Source organism: Sorex fumeus, unplaced genomic scaffold (genome assembly GCF_029834395.1).
Source record: "Sorex fumeus unplaced genomic scaffold, SorFum_2.1 ptg000072l, whole genome shotgun sequence".
NCBI classification, from domain to species: domain Eukaryota; kingdom Metazoa; phylum Chordata; class Mammalia; order Eulipotyphla; family Soricidae; genus Sorex; species Sorex fumeus.
In genome coordinates, this window is record NW_026606129.1 from 49,915,177 (window position 1) to 49,938,389 (window position 23,213).

General features: G+C 52.6%; 1 protein-coding gene across 1 annotated transcript; it reads left to right on the forward strand.

Annotated features, from left to right (window-relative positions):
- The first annotated feature begins 5,334 nt into the window (after window positions 1-5,334).
- P4HTM (prolyl 4-hydroxylase, transmembrane) lies at window positions 5,335-23,194 on the forward strand. The gene is made up of 9 exons (XM_056129610.1): window positions 5,335-5,723; window positions 5,915-5,996; window positions 17,652-17,842; window positions 18,623-18,719; window positions 20,179-20,341; window positions 21,025-21,210; window positions 21,870-21,960; window positions 22,148-22,271; window positions 22,753-23,194. The coding sequence occupies exons 1-9, from the start codon at window positions 5,376-5,378 to the stop codon at window positions 22,971-22,973; spliced, it is 1,503 nt and encodes a 500-aa protein (XP_055985585.1). The 5' UTR covers window positions 5,335-5,375; the 3' UTR covers window positions 22,974-23,194.
- The last annotated feature ends 19 nt before the right edge of the window (window positions 23,195-23,213 follow it).

Sequence of the window (23,213 nt, forward strand, 5' to 3'; positions counted from 1 at the left end):
ACAATACCCCAGGTGATTCTGGCCAGTGGGCACCAAATTAGGCTTTCCTATTGGCCAGCACCTCCTCCAGAGACTCCCTGGAATAGGCCCCATTGACCTTTCTAGCTTTCTGGTGGACATCTATGAGGGGAGTGACAGTTTTGACTTATTTTATTCACAGGGTGCCATAGACATCCCAAGAGTGTGGTAAGGTATTGATGTGCTTGCCTTTATAGCCCTGCTAAAGCCCTAGCCCCTCACTTGGAAGTGCCCTATGTCCTTGTTGTGAGCATAGAGTTATGGACTATCAGGAAGCGTTTAACAGGAAGAGTTAGTGCTTAACAGGGGGCCCTGAGGGTTGTGAATAAAGATCTTGCCATAGACATTGAAAATGTTCGGGGTTTAATCTCAAGCTTAGGGATAGGATATATAATTTAGGTTCTGATTGTGTCAGCAGTCGCAACTTCTCTGAGAGCTCAGGGGTGAGTTCCAGAGCTGGCCAGCAGGCACTCATGATGGTCATAATGAGAGAGGCAAGTCGGAGAACTGGAGCTCTCTCCAGCTGAGCTGGAGCACATGCATTGTATGAAGGAGGCCCAGGTCCAAACCCTGACACTGCATACAAGTCTCTGAGCACCAAGTCAGGGGTAGGAAAGGCCAGAGGAGCTCCAGATACTGCCAGTTTGACCATAGCTGCTCCTTTCAATCTCAGCTATGCCAAGCCCCACATTTGGCACCTGGGCACACAGTAATATGCAAAATATACATTGGCTAGGAGCAGGAGTAGCTCAGTAGCAAAGGATCCACCTTGTAAGCATGAGGCCATGAGTTTTTCTAACAGCACTCCACATACACTAAGCAGTTTGGTATATCTCCAGCATACTGCAATCAAGAGTGACAAGGTATGCTAAAACGTATCACACACAGTCATCAAAACAGAGGGGAAATTAAAGTTTAAAAATTGAGGGCAGGTGATCCTCAGCACCGTATATGGTCCTCTGAGTTGTCCTTTCCCCCCCTCCCCCCCAGAGTGGTCCCTAAGTGCAGAGCCAGGAATAAATCCTGAGCACTGAAAAAAAAAAATTTTTTTTTTTGCCCCACAAGAAACATGAGCTCTACTATCTTGTAGTCTCTCAAACAATCACTAAATGTATTTGGTAACTAGTGAACGTTTCACTATGGCATCTAAGGGCTGAAAGGCTGAAGAACATTACCACAGTATAAGAAACACAGTACCATGGCCTTGACATTGTAAAAAGGAAAAACGGGGGGGGGGGGCTAGAATGATTGTACAGTGAGTAGGGCATTTGGCATTAGCCTTGCATGCGACCAACCTGGGTTTAATCTCCCGTACCTCCTATGGTTCCCCATGCTTTCCAGGAGTGATCTCTAAAGTGCAAAGCCAGGAAAATGCCTTGAGCACGGCCAGGTGTGGCAAAAAAGAAAAACCAGGGCATTAATTCACAGGGATGGAGCACATCCTTTGCAGGCTGGAGTCAAAAAAATAATAGGAGAGGGACCGTGAATTATGGTTCAGTGATAAAGCAGTATCGGCTTCTCATGTGCAAGGTCTTGGGTTCAGTCCCAGCATCACAAAATAAAGTAGGGAATGGATATAGCTCATTTGATCGTACGGGGGCTAGAAGATAGACCAGGGTTCAGGGGACATAGTTTAGATACACTGGGACCTGAGTTCAATCCCCAGCACTGCATACAACCCCAGCTTCCCTCAACCAGCTGGTTCCCACCACTGGGCCCAAACAGCACTGTATCTTTATATGGCTTAGTTATTTAACATAGAATTGGCACTTTACCCCTTTACACCCTCAGCACTCTTAGGAGACCTCCGCTTCCCAAAATGAAGGAGCAGTGCCAGGCATTGAACCAGGGTCACTAAGGGACAGCCACCATTATCCCACCCCAAGGCCCTGAGTCTGACCTCGCTCAGCATGATCTCCCAAGGCCTATGTTTGACTCTAGTGGCCCACGTACAGTTCTGCAAGCATGGGGCCAAACACTATATTGCCACCCCTGAGCACTGCCAGCTGTGCGCCGCCCCCCCCCCCCCCAAACACACACACTAATGTGTTGTTTTATTTTTGGTTTGGGGGCTATTGCCCAGCAGTGCTCAAGGGCTCTGTGCCAAGGGGTGGGTTGGTTCTCAGGGTACCATGAGGTTCCAAGGATTGAACCTGGGCCTCACACATGCAAAGTATGCACTTAACATACTGAGCTATTTCTCTTTCCACTCCACCTTTGGCCCAACAATTTTTAATTTAAAAAAAGAGGGACCGGAACGATAGTAAGGCAAGTTGGATGTTTGCCTTGCACACAGCTGACCTGGGTTCGTTCCCCAGCATTCTATATGGTCCCCTGAGCACTGCTAAGAGTAATTTCTGAGCATTGCAGGGTATGATGCCAAAAAATAAAAAAGAGCATATTTTGCAGCAAAGTCTAGAGTAGATTTTTCCATAGTTCCATGGGTTCGTGAGCATTGCCTATGTACTGGGTTTTACTCATCTTAGGCACTGACGCTGTTTATGTGGTCTGGCTCCCACAACAGTGAGAATAGCAACTGAGCAGCTGCCTAGCCACTTAATCCTCACAGCAGCTTTTGTGAACTGTGCTATCGTAGTCCAAATGACAGCTACTCAAAATGAATAATTTGCCTACAGCCAGTAATAGTTTGCTTTAGAAACTGGAAGTAACTCTTTCTGTAATACAGGTTACTACAGCAAAAAGTTCAGATATGACTATCAGTGATTAGGGGAGGACTTCCACCTGCATGGAGTGAGGCAGTGTGAGAAGTCCTGATCCCCTCACAGTTAACACCAGGAAGACCAGGAAATGATGATGATCCTGTGCAATTCCCAGAGTCAACAGCAGGTGGAGTGTGAGGTGTGTCCTGAGAACTGTAAGGCAAGCAAGCGCCTTTAACCCTTGTGCTACTTCCGCTTCCTTCTTCCACACATACCCTTGCCTTCTATGGTCTGGGGCAGAGTTGCAGAAAATGATGTGCATAAGGAGCTGGATAGGAAGCACAATAGGCAGGCCACTTGTTTTGTACATGACCGACCTGGGTTCAATCCCTGGTGCCCCATATGGTTTCTGAGCCCTATCAGTAGTAATCACTGAGTACAGAACCAGGAATAAGTCCTGAGTACCACTGGTGTGACCCGAAACCAAAAAAGATCATGCGATAGTCATAATTCTGGGCTTGAGATTGTACCGTGGATAGGGCACTTGCTTTCCACATGGCCGACCCAGGTTCAATCCCTGGCATCCCATATGGTCCCCCGAGCACCACTAGGAGTAATTTCTAAGTACAAAGCCAGGAGTAATCTGAGCATTGCCAGGTGTGGCCCCAAAACAAAACAAAAAGTAATTCAAATGGATATGGTAAAATGGAGTTGTTGAGAAAAATAAGAGTTTCTAGGGATGTTGCTTAAATAATAAAGCATGATGAGTCCAAGTGCAGTTGGTAGGTCTTGCCTTGCACGTGGCCAACCCTGTTTGAACTTCGGCACCTGTTAGGAATGATCCCTGAGCAGAGAACCAGGAGTTCCACTGGATAGGGACAACAAACAAAAAACTTAGGAGATTCACCTGAGTTGGAGGAAATGTATTTATCTCTATTGTGATATTGTACTAAAATTTTGAGAGGGAGAGATGCCTGAACTAGAGGAAAGACAAAGTGCAGGAAATTTGAGCACTTCAAAATTAGTCATCTTGGGTGGGAGGGGGGCATATTGGGGTCCTTGGTGGTGAAAAATAAGTACTGGTGAAGAGAAATGTGTTTGATCATTGTATGACCGAGACTTAAACCTGAAAGTTTTGTAACTTTTCCCACAGTGATTCAATAAATAAAAAATTAATTAAAAAAACTGGTCATCAAATTTCCATCTGAGTCAGAAACTTTTGCAGCAATTCCATTTCTTTTGGAATCTGTTTCCGAGAGAAGGGGCCACTTCTCACAGTCAGTTCTCTGTCCTCGACTCCACACAGGAAATCCGGGCTTCCTGCAGCTCTTAGTGTCCCTCAGGCTGAAGTGGGATGGTGGACCTGGAGGTTTGGTCAAGCACCAGGCCTCCTGTGCAGAGCTACAATAGCTGCCAGTGCCTCCTGCTGTCCCTCCCCACTGGGAAGTGTGCATGCAAACTCTGTGTTGTCTAAGTAGGTGGGTATGTACATGTGCTTGGGTGGGAGGACCTAATGCAGTAAGGGGACCAAATCAGGCAGGTGCCTTACTCCTTGTGCTCTCTGTAAAGGGGATTTTAGCAGGGCAAAGAGAAGCCATTGGAGGGACCTGCATCCGAAGCTGTGCTGCTCTTGTCTGTGTGTCCGCGTGGGTGGGGGCTACTGTGGTGCTGCACCCTTGCTGAGGACAAGCCTGCACTAGAGCAGGTATAACAAAGACAAAATTTCCCAGATTGTGGTTATGTTTTCTCTCCACATCTGGCTGTAATTTGAATTTAGCTTACCTCCAAGGTCTTAATGTTTAATTATAGAAAGTCCTTCTTCCCCCCCCTCAACTGTGCCAGCTTTGAGTGTTCTGGGCCTCTGGCTACCTGCTGCATTTTCTCTACTTTTTAGGGTCTGCCTTTCCCAACACCAGGCTTCTGACTGACAGTTTCAAGCTGGGCTGCCCTATGTGCACATCACATGGGGCAGTTGCTTCTTAAGATCACACTCTTTTGGGGGCCGGAACGATAGTACAACGGGTAGGGTGTTTGCCTTGCACGTATCCCACCGGGCTTCCATCCCCGACACCCCATAAGACACCCTGCCCCAGCACTGCCAGAAGTGATCCTTGAGTGCAGAACCAGAAGTATGCCTTGAGCAATGGAGGATATGGCCTCAAATTTAAAAACAAAGACGCAAACAAACAACAATAACAAACAGACTCCCGGGGCCTCCTTGAAAGATGCTGACCGCCAAGGCGTTCCGCGCCTCCTCCACTGGCGACTGGCAGCCGCAAGGCGTGGGACCTACACATCATAAGCATTGCCATGGGCCTCTGTGGCGCCCCCGAACAACTGCAATACTGAGTCACCTTTCGTCTCCGCCTAATTGCTTCCATCCCACTCCCGGGAGTAAGAAAACGCAGACCACACTTTCCCTGGAGGCTGGTACGGCGTCCTCGCCCGGGATATACTACCAGCGGGGTTCCCTCTCCTGGGGCCGCTCCTGTCCTCCACCGGCGGCTCGGCTTCGGTTCGGACGCTCACCCAGCTCGAGAAGACGAGGTCCTGCGCGGCGCGGGTGCGGGTGGGCACCGCGGCCCCACGCGGGCTGTCCGGGCGGGCGCGCGCAGGCTCCGCGGCGTTGTCGGGGCGACGGCGCGGCGCGGGCCACCCCGCGGCCCCTCCCCTGGGCGCGCGCGCGACCGGGGCGCCATGGCGGCGGCTGCAGGCCGGCTGCCCGGGGTCGCGGCGTCCGAGGACGCCACGAGGCCGCAGTGGGCGCCGCCGGAGGCCGAGGAGGCCCGGGCAGCGGCCGGACTGGGCGACTGCGAGGAGGCCCCGGTGCGGCCGCTGTGCAAGCCGCGCGGCATCTGCTCGCGCGCCTACTTCCTGGTGCTGATGGTGTTCGTGCACCTCTACCTGGGCAACGTGCTGGCGCTGCTGCTCTTCGTGCACTACAGCAACGGCGATGAGAGCAGCGAGCCGGGGCCACAGCGCCGCGCCCCGAATCCCGGGCCCGCGCCCACCCTGAGTCCCCTCACCCGGCTCGAGGGAATCAAGGTGAGGTTCCTCCACGACCCCTCGCCTCGCCCCGGGCTCTGCCCGGTGGAGTAGCCCAGGGGCTTCCCGGCTGCTCGGGACCCGCACTCACTCCCTAGCTCGCCAGCCACCACGCTCCGCATCCCGATGCCCCTTTCCACCTCGGGCGGCGCGGCCTGGCGTCCGCTACCCGCTGTGCCCCTTTCCCATAGGTGGGGCACGAGCGTAAGGTGCAGCTGGTCGCCGGCAGGGACCACTTCATCCGAACCCTCAGCCTCAAGCCACTGCTCTTCGGTAAGTCCGCCCCGGGCCAGGCCGCCTCCAGCCTCCTCTGACCACGTGACTGATGTTTTGCAATGGCTGCTCCAAAGTAGCCGGTTCCTTCCCCACCCTGAGGTTTGCCCAAAGTGAAGACCCTGCGCCCTACGCCCGGTGTAGCATAGTGGGTGACCTTTCCACACTACATTCTGTGACCCCCTCTCTCTGCAGCTGATTCTTCCGTATGGGCAGGGCACTGTGACCCGAAGGTTATGTCTGAACGTATCGTTGAAAATGTCACCTGTCACCGTTAGTTGTCACATTCTAGCACAGAGAGATGATGGGTGAGGCTGATAACGGGGTCCTGGCAGATTTCAGGGCCTCTCCAGTCAGGGATGGGATGGAATCCTGATCCCAAAGATGGTCCCATGCTTTGAGAAGCCAACAGATTAAATGTGGCAGATAAATGGGTGCCCCCAAAGCTGCCCTCTGGCGTACCAGTCTAAAGCCCAGCTCTGACATTCTCAGCACTGGGTATTCAGTTCAGACGTAGCAGGCAGAGTGTTCCAGGATGACCTCATTTGGAGTCCGCATCATAGTTCACATTTTCTGAGCACTGGTTGTGTGTTGTTTTCACTTGCTTTTTTGTTGTTTTTTTTGGGCCATCCTTGTCAGTGTTCAGGGGCTTCTGGTGACTCAGTGCTAGAGGCTGCACTATCTGGAGGGGCCTGTGATGCTGGGATCCGGCCTGGGCCTCTCACATGCTGCAGTCCCCAGACTGTGACCTGACACCTCTCTCTGCTATCTGTGTAGATCCCACCCTCTAGTTAGTGGGTGAGAAAGTAAGTGCTGGAGCAGCTCCTTCAGCTTGTTCAAGTGGTGGAGCTTCTATCAGCCTGTGCCCTGAAGCCAGCAAGCCACTTGTCAAGACTGAAGGCCTTTAAAAAAAAAAAAAAAAGACTAAAGGCCTTTAAAAGACCACCAATGTAGACAAGGTGGGTGCCTTTGCACCCACTTATTCCCAGCATGCCCTTGAGGAGGATGGAGGATGTGGCCCCAAATTTAAAGACAAACAAGCAAACAAACAAACAACAACAAACAGACTCCCTGGGCCTCCCTGAAAGATGCTGACCGCCAAGGCGTTCCGCGCCTCCTCCACTGCCCTTGCTGGGAATAAGGTTGCCAACCCCAGCCTCGGTACCAGTCAGACCTTTATCTTCAGACCTCAAGTCCTTCCTGACAGTTGGATGATGGCGTGCATGGGAAATCTTTTTGTGTTTTGTTTTGATTCTTTTTTTATTTTCTGGAGGAGGGTTGCCACACCTAGCAGTGCTCAGGGTGTACTCCTGACCCTGCATTCAGGAATCACTCCTGGTGGGGTTCAGGGGTTCTGGGCCAGTTTGGAACCAAACCCCTGTTGTCTGCACATAAGACAAGTGCCTTAATATCTGTGCTGCCTCTCTGGCTCCGTGTAGGAAGCTTTAAGAAGAGACCTGGAGACCAAAACAGAGCATCTAAGGACATGCCGTTTCCCCTGGAGCAGGGAACCCTGGTTCAGAATGAGTCTGGGCTTGTGAGGATGGTTTCATATGCGTACTATTCAAGGAAAATAGTTTATATTGTTGGTCCTATTGCGGTAGGGTTTAAAGGGTTATTATAATTTTGCTATTACTACTATTGCTATTGTATGATATTGAAATCTCTGCTAAGTGTTATTTTAGATGGCTAAGAAAATAGCATTGGACAAAATATGGGAGGAAAATTCACCAAAAAATTAAGCTGACAATAAGCTTTTTGTTTTGGTTTTTTAACTATACCTGGCTTTGTTCAGGGCTCATTTTTGCCTCTACACTCAGGGATCACTCCTGGCAGCACTTGAGGGACCATATGTGGTGCTGGGGATTGAACCCAAGCTCCTGTATGCAAGGCAAGCACCCTACCTCTCTGGCACGAGAGTAGTTGAGGGAGAGGGAGTCATATTCACTGATACTTGGGGGCTACTCCTGCCTCCTGGTTTAGTGCTTGGGTTATTCAGGAGACTTTGTGGTACTGAGGATTGGACCCAGGGTTCCTTCATTCAAAGCATGCACTCTAGCGCCTTGCATAATCTCTGTGACCTGAAGTTGACATTCAAATGAAAACACAAGGGCCTCAGTCATAGTACCACAAGTAGAGCACTTGCCTTGCATGCAGCCTACCTAGGTTTGATCCACAGCATCCTATATGGTACCCAGAGCCTGCCAGGAGTGATTCCTAAGTGCAGAGCCAAGAGTAACCGCTGAGCATTGCCAAGTATGCCCCCCAAAAATGAATAGACAATAAGTAGCACTGTAGCACTGTCCTCCTGTTGTTCATTGATTTGCTCGAGCGGGCCCAATAACGTCTCCATTGTGAGATTTCTATTACTGTGTTTGGCATATTGAATATGTCACTGGTAGCTTGCCAGGCTTTGCCGTGCGGGCGAGATACTCTCGGTAGCTTGCCGGGCTCTTCAAGAGGGGTGGAAGAATCGAACCCGGCTTGGCAGGGCTGGCTGCGTGCAAGGCAAATGCCCTACTACTGTGCTATCACTCCAGCCCCAGACATTAAGTAACATCAATAAATATATATGATGGGCTGGAGTGATAGTACAGTGGAGGGCATTTGCCTGGCATGTGGCTGATCCCGGTTCAATCCTTGGCATCCCATATGGTCCCCCAGCACTGCCAGGAGTAATTCCTGAGTGCAGAGCCAGGAGTAACCCCTGAGTGTTGCCGGGTGTGACCAAAAAAAACCACAATTTTATAGATTTATAGATAGATAGATAGAGACTTGGGCCCTACAAAAACAGGATGAGAATGCTATTCAGGTCTCCCAAAGAGGAATCAAAAGAGCTATGCTTGGAGTATCACACTTCACTCAAGTGAGAGAAAGAATCCGGAGTTCCGACCTCCATCAACGTTCGAGAATCAGGGACACTGTTTTGTTTGCCAAGGCATCGACAATCAGATGGGCTGGACACGTAATTCGATTTGCAGACGACTGCTGAACTAGAACCATTACTGACTGGATTCCACGGGACGTCAAAAGATGGCATGGCCGCCCACCTACGAGATGGTCAGACTTCTTCGTCAAGACCCTGAATGATCGGTTTGAGTCTCTTCGTGTTCCTGGAGTGAGCAGACGCCATTGGGCTACACTAGCACGTGACAGGGACAAATGGAGATGTTACTGGCGCCCGCTCAAACAAATTGATGACTAATGGGATGTCAAGTGATCAAGTCAAGATAGATAGATGTATGTAGATAGATAGATAGATAGATAGATATACACACACATATACATGATATGTTAGATAGTGACATATGATCACAGGCCAGTTAGGAAGAATTTTGACTCAGGTTGAAACTTAAGGGGGAGAGAGATAGTACGGTGGGTAGGGCACTTGCCTTGCACGCTGCCAACCCAGGTTTGATCCCTGACATCCCATATGGTCTCCCAACCACCGCCAGGAGATTCTTGAGTGCTGGGCCAGGAAAAACGCCTGAATATTGCCAGGGTAGCCACTTTTTAAAAAATAAATTTATTTGGTTTTCACGTCATTCCCTGCAGTGTTCAGGGCTTACTACTGGCTCTGCTCAGGGGTCACTCCTGGTGGGGTTCAGAGGACCATATGGGTTTCTGGGACTAGAACCCGGGTTGGCCCTGTGTAAGGCAAGTGGCTTCCCCACTGTACTATGGTTCTGGCTCCCGTGTTGTCCTTTCTTTCTTTCTTTTTTTTTTTTACGCTTTTTTGGGTCACACCTGGCGATGCACAGGGGTTACTCCTGACTTTGCACTCAGGAATTACTCCTGGTGGTTCTCAGAGGACCATATGGGATGCTGGGAATTGAACCCGGGTCGGCCACGTGCAAGGCGAACACTCTACCCACTGTACTATTGCTCTAGCACCAAGGGCCTTCCTGAGAAAGATATTTGACCAAACATCTGTAGGAGGTTGTGGGATTAACCCAAGTGGCTGTCAGGGAAATGAGGACACCTAGCTGCTTTACTCCACTGTGATGTGCAGTGGATCACAATGACAGGGGGCCTGGCTAGGTCAGTTGGGCAGCTACAGCAAGAGCTTCCCGCTTGTGATCCTCATTTACTCTAACACTCTCATTCCCTTTGAGTCCATTGCTAGCAGAAGTCCCAGATTTTTGGTTTATTTTTTGTTGTTGTTGCTGTTTTTGTTGTTTTGGGGGGTATGGGGGACATCTGGTGGTGCTCAGGGCATACTCCTGGCTCTGCACTCTGGGTGGACTCTGGGAATCATATGGGATGCTGGAAGTCGAACCTGGATTGGCTGCATGCAAGCCAAAGGCCCTTCCCAGCTATACTATGGCTCCAGCCCCAGATGTCCAAAGTTCTATCCAGAAAGACCCGGGATAGGGCCAGAGCCATCCCTGAACGTTGAGCCACGTGCAAACCCTGAGCACAGCTGGATGTGGCCCCCCCCCCCAAAAAAAAAACAACCAAAAAGCCAGCCAAGTCCTGGGGCATGTTCCCTGTGAAATGAGGCAGGTGAATGGGGATAAAAGAAATCAATGACTACAAGAAGTCTAGTTGTGGGAGAAGGAAATCCAGGGGAGAAGATGCCCAAGGAAGGCCATTTACTACATGTTGGGATTTGTCAGGTGGGAATTTTGCCTCAAATAGTGCTGCTACCCCCCACCCCCAACCCCGTCTCCAGTCTGGCACCCTTACTTCACCCCCTCTGCCCTCTCTGACACAATTCCTGGCAGATACCTGCAAGATGGAGGCATTTCCCAGGAAGACTGCTGAAGAGACAGGTGCTATAGTGCTGAGTCCTTGTCATCTCTAGGGGGGATGCGGCCTTGGTTCATAGGCTCATGGCTGCCTCCTTTCCCTCCTCAGTGTCAAGGCCTCAAACATAAGGCACCCCTGACCCAGCCCTTTACTATTTCTCTATTTCACAGTAGATCACACCTCATCCTCTAGGCCTTAAAAGTGTCCAAGAGTAGGCCCAGGAGATGGAAATGCCTGCTTTGCATGTGGTAGGACTGGATTTGATTCCTGGAACCCCTTGTTCCCCAAGTACAGACAGGAGCAACCCCCAATACTGCTGGATGTGGCCCCATAACCCAAACTCCCCTTTTGCTGTGGATGGGGGAAAGATTTTCTAGTTTACTTTCCAGGTTTTTTTTTCCTTGGCCATGCCTGGTGTTGCTGGGTAGTCAAACCAGCTGCTTACAAGGCTTAACTTTCTGTACTCTCTCTGCACACACCCCAAGTTCACTTCTTTTTTTTTTTCTTTTTGGGTCACACCGGACAATGCACAGGGGTTATTCCTGGCTCTGCACTCAGGAATTACTCAGGGGACCATATGGGATGCTGGGAATTGAACCCGGGTCAGCCGCGTGCAAGGCAAACGTCCTACCGGCTGTGCTATTGCTCCAGCCCACCAAGTTCACTTCTACGTCTCATTGGGTACCCCAAAGCTGCCGCCATTGTCTCACAGACACCAGGCTCATTGCTGCCTAAGGGCCTTTGTGCTATGCTGTGGCTTTTGTGTTGTTCCCTTTCAACAGACTTTTCCCACAGTGGGTGCCAAGGCTCCCTCAGACTGCCTGGCCTTGGATACCTGCTTGACCTCATAATCTCGGGAGGTTCCCAGGCTCTTGGTCTGCTTGGTGTTCTAAGAATCTTAACCCTGTACTCTCCAGATTCTCAGAGTTCATGTTTTTAACTATTTAGTGCATTGGGCCGAAATGATAGAACAGTGAGTTAGGTGTTTGCCTTGCATGTGACCAACCCAGGTTTGATCCCCAGCGTCCCATATGGTCCCCTGAGCATTGTTGGGTATGATCAAAAAAGCCAAAAAAAAAAAAAAAAAGGTAAATGCATAATTGACACCAGCACACAAAATCATTTATTTTAAAGTCATAACTGCTTTATCACAGAATTTCCAAGTTTTTTTTTTTTAACCTTAAACAATTGGGATGGCCCAGAGATATAGTACAATAGATAGGGCACTTGCCTTGCATGTAGCTGACCGGGGTTTGATCTCTGGCATCCCATATGGTCCTCTGCCAGGAGCGAACCCTGAGTACAGAGCCAGGAGTAACCCCTGAGCTTCGCTAGATGTGGCCCAAAAGAAAACAAGAAAACACACACAAAAAAGAGAACAATTAGACAGCTGCTTAAAATCACTGTATTCATGACCGAAAAAAAAAAAAAGATACTGGAGGCACAGAAAAAGGAGAAGAATTTTAGTGTGGAGGCCAGAAAGAATATGATTAGGGCACTTACCTTGCACACAGCCAAGTTGGGTTTCACCCGCTGTGCAGCCACGGGATTCAAATTGGTGCTTGCTCTGCAGGCAGTTGACCTCAGTTCGATCCCCGTTAACTCCATATGGTCCCTGAGAACAGAGCCAGGAGTAAGCCCTGGGTACCACTGGATGAGGCCCAAAATAAATAGAAGAAAGGGAATTTCATTGTGCTGAGTTGAGATTTTTATAAGTAGTTAATGCGGCAGTCTTCATGGCCCCCATCAGCCCCCCAGTGCAACAGTGGACGCAGTCCAGGGAGTTTGAGCAGAGTTCTGCCCAGGAGATTCGAGCCTGACACTTGGCTCAAGCTTCCAAGGCTCATGAGCAGTGGCAGAGCCTGAGCTAGTCTAGCAAGGACAGACGTGGCTGCCAGGAAACCATGCAGTGGTTTGGGGCAGTGCTCTGCTGGCTCCGGAAGGTGCCCCCAGTGAGCCCGGGGAGGTGGGTTTCCATCTGCTCGGGCTGTTCCTGGGAGAACTGTAGTCTGTGGGTTCCATGCCAGGCAGCGGAGAGAGGGTCTTCTACCTTCGACACAGCCAGAGGGGCGGGCACCTGGTTTCTGTGGCAACGGCAGAGACTGTGGCTACAAAGCCCCACCCAGGCTCCCCCTGCCGGCGTGCCTGCCATTGTTCCGACACTGGCCACAGCACTGCCCATGTATGTCCTGCTGCAGGTTGGGAGCTCCGGTTGCATACAGAGTTCTTCCTGGCCTGCGGCGCTGCACCACCCAATTCAAGCCACAAGGCCCCTGGCGTGCCTTCTGCACTGCAGGCCGCGTGTACATGGCATGTGGCATCCTGCTGTTGTCAGAGTCCGGGTGAGGGCGCGGGGTGCTGGCTCTTCTTTGGGCAGGGGGCCTGCCTGTAGCAGCTCTAACAGGAAGACCAAGGCACAGCACGAGGGACTGAGGAAGACCCAGGGAGCCTCCCCTTCACTGCCGAATGGGAAAGGGGGCTGGTGTGGAATGGGATCTCATCCAGCCGATCCCTGCCAGGGCTCAGCCTTGAGACCAACCTGTCTGGGGCTCTGCTCTTGGGAGTCTGGGTCCTAGAAAAGGGCTCTCCTGGGGGCCACCCTCCTTAGCAAAGAGTTCTGTGCTGATTTTTGAATGTCACTGTCACTGTCCTCCCATTGTTCATTGATTTGCTCGAGCGGGCCCAGTAACATCTCCATTGTGAGACTTGTTGTTACTGTGTTTGGCATATCGAATACGTCACGGGTAGCTTGCCAGGCTTTGCTGTGCAGACAAAATACTCTCGGTAGCTTGCTGGACTCTCTGAGAGGGGCGGAGGAATCAACCCGGGTTGCCCGGGTCAGCCATGTGCAAGGCAAACGCCCTACCTGATGTGCTGTGACTCCACACTTATTCAAGAAATTTATTCACATACTACCTTTTTTTTTCTTTTTTGGGCCATATCCAGTAGTGCTCAGGAATTACTCCTGGCGGTGCGCCTCACCTGCTGAACCATCCCTCTGGCCCCTCATTTATTACCCATTTCCCCCCCACCCCTCCCCCCCCCCCCCCCCCGCCTGTGCCAGTGAAAGAATCTAGGTTTCATGCTTACAGGGCATGTACTTTACCATTGAGCCACATCCCCAAGCCTGGGAATGTCTTTCCCTTTTGCTCCAACCAGGGAGAGGGGGAACATTTGGGTTCCCCTGTTCCATTTGTCCTGGCACCAAGACAAGAGTAAGAATGGAGGCATTTGTAAGGTGTGTGCAGGCAGGAAGGGCTCACTGAAGTAACTGGCGTGAAGCGTGACCAGGACTTCCTCGGGTGAATGGCCCTCCTGTCTCAGCTCCTGCAGCTGGCACTTAGTAATGTGTTAGGGGCAGGGGTTGGGGGTTTGGGGGTAGGGACTCAGCGGCCCCCCACCTCTCAGGTGGGGAAGGGAAGCCATCAATAAAGGGATCAGCCCGCTTCTGCCTTCTTTTTCTTCTCTCTTTTTGTTTGTTTTTGAGCCACTCCCAGCCCAGTGAAGGCTGGGATTTGCTCATGGCTCCACACTCAGGGATCACTCCTGGTGAGGCTCAGGGACCCTATAGGGAATTGAAGCCAGGCTATACTATTTCTCGACCCCTCCTTCTTTTGTTTTGCTGTGGGGTCATACCTCAGTGCTCAGGGCTTACTCCTGGCTCTGCACTCAGGGAGTCACTCCTGGTGATACTGCAGGAACCATGTGAGGTGCCGGGAATTGAACTTGGGTTGACTGCGTGCAAGGCAAGCACCCTACCTGCTGTGCTATGGCTCTGGCCCCATGACCCCTCATTCAATGCTCTTCTTGAGACAGATGCTGACTGTGGGCACTCTTCACTTTCCCACTGGAGAGATCCTTTTACTTGGTCCCCTCAGGAGCAAGAATTTGGGGTGGGAGTGCAGAGCTAGGGCAGCCCAGCAGAGAAGTGGAGCAGAGACTCCCCTGGGCAGCCAGGGCTGGAGCCGTTAGAGATGGCTGGGCGTGTAGCTGGCCTACAGGGTCTCACTGGCTGCGGCCTGTTGTTAGATGACCCCTTAGGGAAAGCGCAGGACTGCAGAGAGCTCAGGACCAGGGCTCCTGTAGTCCAGACTGGGCACCCAGATCAGTTGGGGGCATAGGGTGCTTCAAGTGCTGAGGCAAAGCCAGTAATCTGGTTGCTGGGCAACGTCCCCTGGTCACCTAGCAACGGCTGCTGCCTGGTTTCCTGGAATCTCAGCCTGCAGCCCTCTAAGCCCTGCTTGTCTCTGGCCCCCACCCCCCACCCACTGCCTATGCCCAGGCCTTTTTCCAGTTTCCCTGTGCACCCCTCCTCCAGCTTCAGTGGACAGTGGTGCCTGGAAAAAGAGTGGGGGTGGGGAGGACACTTCTGGGTGGGCTTTAACTCCTGAGCCTGGAGGGAGGGAGGGAGGGAGGGGCCTCCCTCTTAGGCTGAAAGGCCTGCAGAGGTCTGCAGTTTAATGGCCGGGATTGGGGTTGGCAAAAAGTATAAGGGTGGGTCCTAGGATTCTGAAACAGTCTGTTCTTGCTGTTTCTGGCACAGTCACTCTAAGGCAACGTTGGGGGCTGGCACAGGCTCACTCGGGAAAGGATTTGGCCTCTCTTGTTGCTGACTGTAGCTCAGGCCCTGGCCAGACAGAGTCCCAGGCCCTCCTGGGAGAGTGGCCCACTTATCCTGCCCTGACACGTGTCCTCAATTGTTTGTGAGCCATTGGTGGGCCCCTGCTATGCTTCCTCTGGACTTGGGGTCTGCTCCCCTCTGCCAGGAGCACCTTGCATAACCCTCCATCTCCCTTCCCCACCCTGAGGAAAGAGTGAACCCAGAGAGGCCTTACCCTGCCTGTTGAGGCACATAAGGGCAAAGAGAGAGCAGAGGAAGAGGGCAGCAGGGTGGCACTCCTGGGCAAGCAAGTGGCACTGACTGTTGAATGGCCCTGGCAGTAAGTTGGGCAGCCACTTCCCTGTGTAGCCAGTGTCCTGACACAGTGCCATGGTGTGGGAGATGGACCCACCATGCTGGACCCCGAGAGCCCCTGCCTCACCACCGGCCCACAGCACCACCACTGCCGGCAGTGGCCATAGCCCTGGAGCCATCAACCTACCTCTCTGCCTTGGTCTTAACGGGCTGAAGTTGGGAACTTTATAGGGTCAATGTTTGTCCTTCTCTTGGGAACTTGGACCTACTTGAGTAGACCTCATGGTGCTGGCCTGAGCTATTTGCATTTTATTAACACATAAGGGGGTGGGGAGTGGAGTACCTCCCTCCCTCCATCTTCTCTGGGCCTGTGGATTACCAGCACCTAATAAATTAAACAAACCTGGGATAGTGTTCTCCTCCTTTCTTTTTTCCTCATTTGTTTACTTTTTAAACTCTGGAGGTGAAGCTGGAGAAACATTATAGAGGTAAGGTACTTGCCTTGCACATAGCAAATCTGGGTTCGATCCTGGGCACTGTATATGGTCCCCTAAGCACAGGAGTGATTCCTGCGCACAGAGCCAGGAATAAGCGTGGAGTGTGTGGTCACACTCAGATCACATACAGGTGTGGCCCCAAAACCAAAATAACAAAAAGAAAATGATCAGAGGTGACCATTGTTCTGCAGTTTGGTCCAGCAGCACACCCCACCCTCACCCCTAGTGGCTCACTTGCCCTCACTGGGTTTGTGTGACTGGGAGGCAGACAGGGGTGGCCTGGCTCTCCTGGTGAGTATAGAGCTTAAGGAGTTGATGTGTTTAGGTCGGCGTCTTACAGAGACTGCGTCCTGTGTGTGGCACGACTTGAAAGCGGCTCTAGGTGCCGGAGTGACAGTACAGCGAGTAGAGCATTTGCTTGCACGCAACCACCCCAGGTTTAGTCACTGGTACCCTACATGGTCTCTTGAGCCCTTCCAGGAATGATCCCTCAGCACAGAGCCAGGAGGAAATCCCTGAGCGCAGCTAGGTGTGGCCCAACAAAACAGAGCTGCTCTAGGACCAGAGAGACCAGCAGACCAAACTGTTGCATTGCATGCAGGAAGCCCAGGCTCCATCCCAGGCACCACACGGTCCTCCAAGCACTGCCAGGAGTGATCCCTAAGCACCAGGTCAGACATAACTGCCCTTCAGCCCCCCAGCACTCTGGGTGTGACCCTAAAACAACAGTAACCAACATAACTGCTTTGAGTATGCCTCTGAATGGCCAAAGGCCTTCCTGGGAAGTGACTGGGAATATAACACAGAGCAGCCAGTCTTGTTTTGTGAGAGCATGGTCATAGCTGGGCCTTCCTCTGCTTGGTGGACCATGAATATTTGTTCCTGAAGGAATTTCATTGGTGTACCGTAAATATTTGCTCCTGAAGGAATTGGGGGAGTTTAGGACTGTTGGGACATCATAGAGGCCAAGAAGCTTAATTTTCAAGGTCAGTGGATCCCCCACTGACCTTCCAGCACAGGGCAGCTCAGCCCTGAAAAGATGGCCAGCAGCCCCGCGTGGGAGGTGGAGAGCAAACGCTGGCCTAGAGTGCTGAGTGACTGTGTGTTCTTTGATTTGTATATTGCTGAATAGTATAAATGAACTGCCATCACCCTCCGTGTTTTAAATATAAGCCCATAAATGATGGTCAGCTCTGCACCCTTCAGACCCACCTATTGTGGATCACTCTGGGTCTGGGCAAGCAACGGCTTCACTCCCACACTCTCCAGGAGTCTCAGCGCCAGGCCAGTCACCATGCTCCAGAAACTGATGGATGTTTACAGGAAAATCCACCACAGTATCAGTCCCAGGACTCTATTAAGGGGAGTGTGAGACCTTCCCGACACAGTGACCAGCAGGGTCCCCGGAGCACCCCAAGAGCCCTAAAGAGAGGGCTCTGGATGTATTTGTGCCCTGGCCCAATCCTTGGCTTTACCCCCCTCTTCTGACAGAAATCCCCGGCTTCCTGAGTGATGAGGAGTGTCGACTGATCATCCACCTGGCACAGATGAAGGGTTTACAGCGCAGCCAGATCCTGCCCACCGAAGAGTATGAGGAGGCCATGGGCACCATGCAGGTCAGCCAGCTGGACCTCTTCCAGCTGCTGGACCAGAACCGTGATGGTCTCCTACAGCTCCGTGAGGTTAGGATCCTGGGGCCTGGAGCACACGCAGGGTCATGGGGAGTGTCCACGGTGGCCTTTCTGATGATGAGGTCACTTGACAAGTGCAGCCCTGACCCTAAGTGTGATGGCACCTCACATCACCTGGGCACACTAAGCCCAGGGCTATCTCCCTTCCTGGGAGAGCCCTGCTTTCCCCAGGATCAGGAAAATGGTAGGAGAACCTCCTGGCGGGGACGGCATTTAGCACCACAGTTCCCGGTGTGGGACTTCGTGGGCTGGTTTCCTTGCTGCTACGCAGGGAGCTCCCCTAGAACTCAAGGTGGATGAGGCAGATCTGAGGAGTCGCCCCCACTCTGCCTGCCACTCACATCCAGGACTCTGAGCGAGGTTTCATTGGGGTGTCATGTCCCCTGAATACACAAAATGCTCTCCTGAGCCTGAGCTCAGTGCCTAGGCCAGGCTGCCCCTGGTGCCTATTCCCCCTTCACAGCCAGGCCCTGGCTCCACCCCCTTCACCTGGGATCTGAATGCTTTGCTCTGCCACCAGGGCTGACACTTTCATTGGCCCCCAAGGTCACAGTCCCACAGGGCTGACCATGTTATGACCGTCTGATCTCTGCGTGCCTGTTCTGCTCCCGACAAGCTTCTGGGCCTTTTTTGCTTACCCTCCCCTTAGCTCAGTTCTTTGTCCTCACATGAGCCCTTTCACCTGGATCTATAGCCCTTCAGCAAGAACTGGGCAGGTGCTCGGGGCTCCGGTGGTTCTCCCATCCACTGAAGGACCTTATTGTGCTTTAGGTGCTGGCCCAGAATCGTTTGGGAAATGGACGGTGGATGACTCCGGAGAACATTCAGGAGATGTACTCTGCAATCAAGGCTGACCCTGATGGGGACGGTGAGCTCACACCTCGCCACAATTCTGTGTGCGTCACCAGCTCTCAGGACCGGCTTGGCCCTTATACCTGGGAAGCAGGCCAGAGCTAGGACCTTCCCATTCCTCTCGGTGACTGTCTAAAGGGAAACGCTTGGAGATCCCTTTGTCCTTGTCAGGCAGATGAGCTCTTTCCTGTCTGCGCACCAAGTTGGGCTGCTGTTTGGCACTGGCACAGGGTAGACTGGAACAGCACAAATAGATGGTAGGCATGGCCAGCTTGAGTTTGGTTATTCACCTTGCTCCAGGCCTGTATCTGCAGCCAGGCACTGTGTCCACCCTCGTGATGTTTCCCATGCCTCTTGGTTACCTGGAGTCATGCTGACTACTAGGGGCAAGTGTGGAAAGTGGGTTGTCATACAAATGCATCCCCTTTGTAACCACAGGAAGTTTCTGAAGTATAGTCATTACTTTCATGCCCAAGTTCTAGACTTAGTCAGAAAGGAACAACAGTCAACTCTCATTTGGAGAATTTGTGGAGTTAAGGCACTTGTCTTGCATGTAATTTCCGAGCACTTCCAGAAATGATCCCTGAGCACAAAGCTTGGAGTAATCCCTGATTACTGCCAGGTGTGTTTCCCCACTCTTCCCCTCCCCCCCAACCAACTAAATAGTGATCTTGTAGTTGAAGAACCTAGAATAAGGAATTTGACTATGACCTACCTGTTGCTGGAGGATATCAGGCTATTCCTCTCCTTACATATAGAGCTGATGTTGGACTCACAACCCTTATGTGTCCCACACCTTAGGGAAATCTGGGCCAAAGGATGGAAAGTGTCTCTCCCTCAAGTCAGAAAGGAAAATAATGGTATCAGCTACTATTAGATTCCAACAAGATGGAACCCTTGCTTTGTTGGGAAGCATGGCCTGCCTTTCTTTGCTGAGGTAGAGTGACAGGCCAGTAGGCCCAATTGGCCAGATCTGCATCATTCCAGATGGAATTGGGACCATGGAGGAAGTCTTGGGACCAGCCCTGGCCCACGCCCTGCAGTGTGGAAGACCCTGGACCAAATAGGACACTAGCTGCCCTTTTGTCATGCTTTATATGTTCAGAGGTTGGCTACCATGAGCCACTCTAGACCAGACTGGCCAACCAAGGGCCCGTCTTGACCACGTAGCTTTTGATCTTTTGAAATTCTGGCTAGTCAATTAGAGGTTGGGATTCTTACTTTGGTGGGGGGGGAGGGATCCAATCAAGCTCTAACTGAAGAAACGAACTTCTCTGGGTCTTCCTGTAGGGCCTGATGTGACAGAAGCCAGGTTCATCTGACCCGAGAGTCCAGATGAGGGACAGGTGCACATGGCCCCCCAGTGCCTAAGGTCAGGGGCAGCCGCTCCCTTTGGGGTAGGGAGGAAGGTGCGGCCTGCCATTGCAGCGCCCCCCCTGGGTTTTGTGGGCCCTGATGGTGGCTGCCCCGTGCAGGAGTGCTGAGCCTGCAGGAGTTCTCCGACATGGACCTTCGGGACTTCCACAAGTACATGAGGAGCCGCAAGGCAGAGTCCAGCGAGCTGGTGCGGAACAGCCACCACACATGGCTGTACCAGGGTGAAGGTGCCCACCACGTCATGCGTGCCATCCGGCAGAGGTGAGCACCTGATGCTGTCCTCCCTGGGACAGTGCTGGGAGAGAAAGCTAGCGGGACCCTCGCAGAAGCTTTTGACTCGGCTGAGAGGACAGAGTTGATTAGCTACCCCAGGACTAAGTTCTGTTTGTTAGACCAGGATGAGGGCCCATCCAAAACAATTAACAAAGGCAAATTAGCCCTCGTTGTGGGGAAACAGTATATGTTTGGGATTAAATATAGACTGACAGAAAAGTCCAGGGGCAGCTGGAGAGACAACACAGCAAGTAGGGTGCTTGACTTGCACGAGGCTGTTGAGGTTCTATCCCTGGTACCCCATACGGTCCTCCAAGGATGCCAGGAGCGATCCATGAGGTCAGAGCCAGGAATAAACCCTGAGCATCACTGGGTATGGCTTCCCAAACAAAACAAAAAATAGATGGAACATTTGCTTTCCGCTGATTGGGAAATGACCTTTTATCACTGCCCATAGGACCCCCACCCTTGAACAGCCCAGAGTTGAAGATAACTCTCTTGGGGGGGGTCCCCAGTTTAGGGAAAAGCTATCTCCCCCTCCCAGTGGGAAAGGGCTCACCACAAATAATCCCTTCCTGCTCCCCAGGGCTCCTGGGGGATGCTAGGGGAGATGGGTAGGGAAGAGCTTATGAGAAGGCGGTGACACCTTACTGAATACCTGCTACCCCCAGGGTGCTGCGCCTCACTCGTCTGTCACCTGAAATCGTGGAGCTCAGTGAGCCACTGCAGGTTGTGCGCTACGGCGAGGGAGGCCACTACCATGCCCACGTGGACAGTGGGCCCGTGTACCCAGAGACCATCTGCTCCCATACCAAACTGGTAGCCAACGAGTCTGTACCCTTCGAGACATCCTGCCGGCAAGTACCTCTCACCTAGGGACTACCCACAACTTGTACCACCCCAAAAACTTGTACCACCCTGTGACACAGCATAACCTTGTCCTCTGGACAGGCCCCTATGCCCAGGACACAGAGCATCAGGCCATCTGGTTAGGGATCCTACCCCTTCTCCCCCTGGGATGGTTTACCAAGTGGAGGGAGGGTGGCATCTTGCATCAGTGGCCAGCTCCACAGACAGAAAGAAGTGTTCTGACACCAGGGGCCAGGCTGGACCATAGTTCCTTCTCCCCTCCCCTGAATCCGGATCCTATCTCCAGCCCTGGAGGCTTTCCCCCCTGAGCCTGTGCCCCCCGCCTCTGCACAGAGGCAGTTCTTTTCTCCAGGTGGCTGCTCTGGCTCAGCTACTTCTAGTCTATGAAGCTCTTTTGCATGATTTTGCTGCCTTTGCTAACCTCCCTGTCTCATCTGGCCTGTGATCTGGGTCACAGAAAAATACAATCTGATGAGAAGAAAGAGGCTGTGGGAAAGGTGGGGTAGGGACATCGTGGCACTGTTGTCACCGATCTCAGTCTGCCCCCCAAGGCCCTTGGGAACCTGGGCAGCTTCTCCTGCCCACAGGTAAGCCCCAGGGAGCGTCCAGAACTGGGACCCTGCTCAGCAGCCCCCCTGCCTTGCAGCTACATGACAGTGCTGTTTTATTTGAACAACGTCACCGGTGGGGGCGAGACTGTCTTCCCTGTAGCAGACAACAGGACCTACGACGAAATGGTAAGAGCCAACTGGGCTGCGACTCTGGTGCAGTGGCAGGGCCCCTCCAGACCCGGGTGAGGATCAGATGGTCCCTTGGGTACATCTGACATCTTCCCTCTGCCCCTCCCTGCCTTTGGCTGCCCTGCCTCCATTCCTGCAGTGCCCTGGGGGCAGCTTGAAAACCCCTCTACCCTGCTGCCCACAGAGTCTGATTCAGGATGATGTGGACCTCCGGGACACTCGGAGACACTGTGACAAGGGGAACCTGCGCGTCAAGCCCAGGCAGGGAACAGCAGTCTTCTGGTACAACTATTTGCCGGATGGGCATGGTAAGGGCTTGTGGCCAGGCTGGGGGTGCCCTGAGGCAAGGTTCCTTTGTCTGGCCCTTGACCGGACAACTTGGCTGGCTCTTTATAGTCACCTTACAAATCGTTTTCTACCTCTAGAGTCTTCCAAAGTGGCTTTCAATCCTGGGTGGTTTCTATGGTACTGACAAATCTCACACCCCCATGACAGCCTAAGCCCCCAGCCCTCTAGCTCACTGGGGCCAGGGACACCTGCCCCTCACCCACCCGGGCGGGGAAGCTATGTAGACAAGCTTGGCAGGAGGGAAACGGTTTCAGAGGACCAGAGTTGATTAGTCCCTAGAGAGAAATGCTGAGTGCCCATGTGACCTCGGGGCCACCTGCTCAGGAAAGGTGGGCAAGGCTGCCGCCCCCGCCTTGCCCTGTCAGTATGGACAGAGCCAAATCCAGACCAGTCTCAAGCCCCTCCATCCCCTCTCTTGCTTACGCCATCCTTCTCTTCTAGGTTGGGTGGGTGACGTGGATGACTACTCTCTGCACGGGGGCTGCCTGGTCACTCGTGGCACTAAGTGGATCGCCAACAACTGGATCAATGTGGACCCCAGCCGGGCGCGGCAGGCCCTGTACCAGCAGGAGATGGCACGCCTGGCTCGCGAGGCCGGCGCCGACTCGCAACCGGAGTGGGCCCTGGACCGGTCCTACCGCGATACGCGAGTGGAACTCTGAGGGGAGAGTGGGGCGGCGTGGGACGAAGGGGGAGGACTCCGTGGCAGGTCGACATCCCCCTCCCCCCGCCCCCCCAACCCTGTCAGCTCCGTCTAGCTGCTGGCCAAAGCTGCTGTCTTGCCCCACCCCCGCCTCCGGCCGCGATTAGGGCAGCGCGCTATATTCCTATTTATTGTGTACAGACCCTTGCTAGCCCCTCCAATAAATCTACTGGGCTTTGAGCCACCGGGCCCAGGGGCT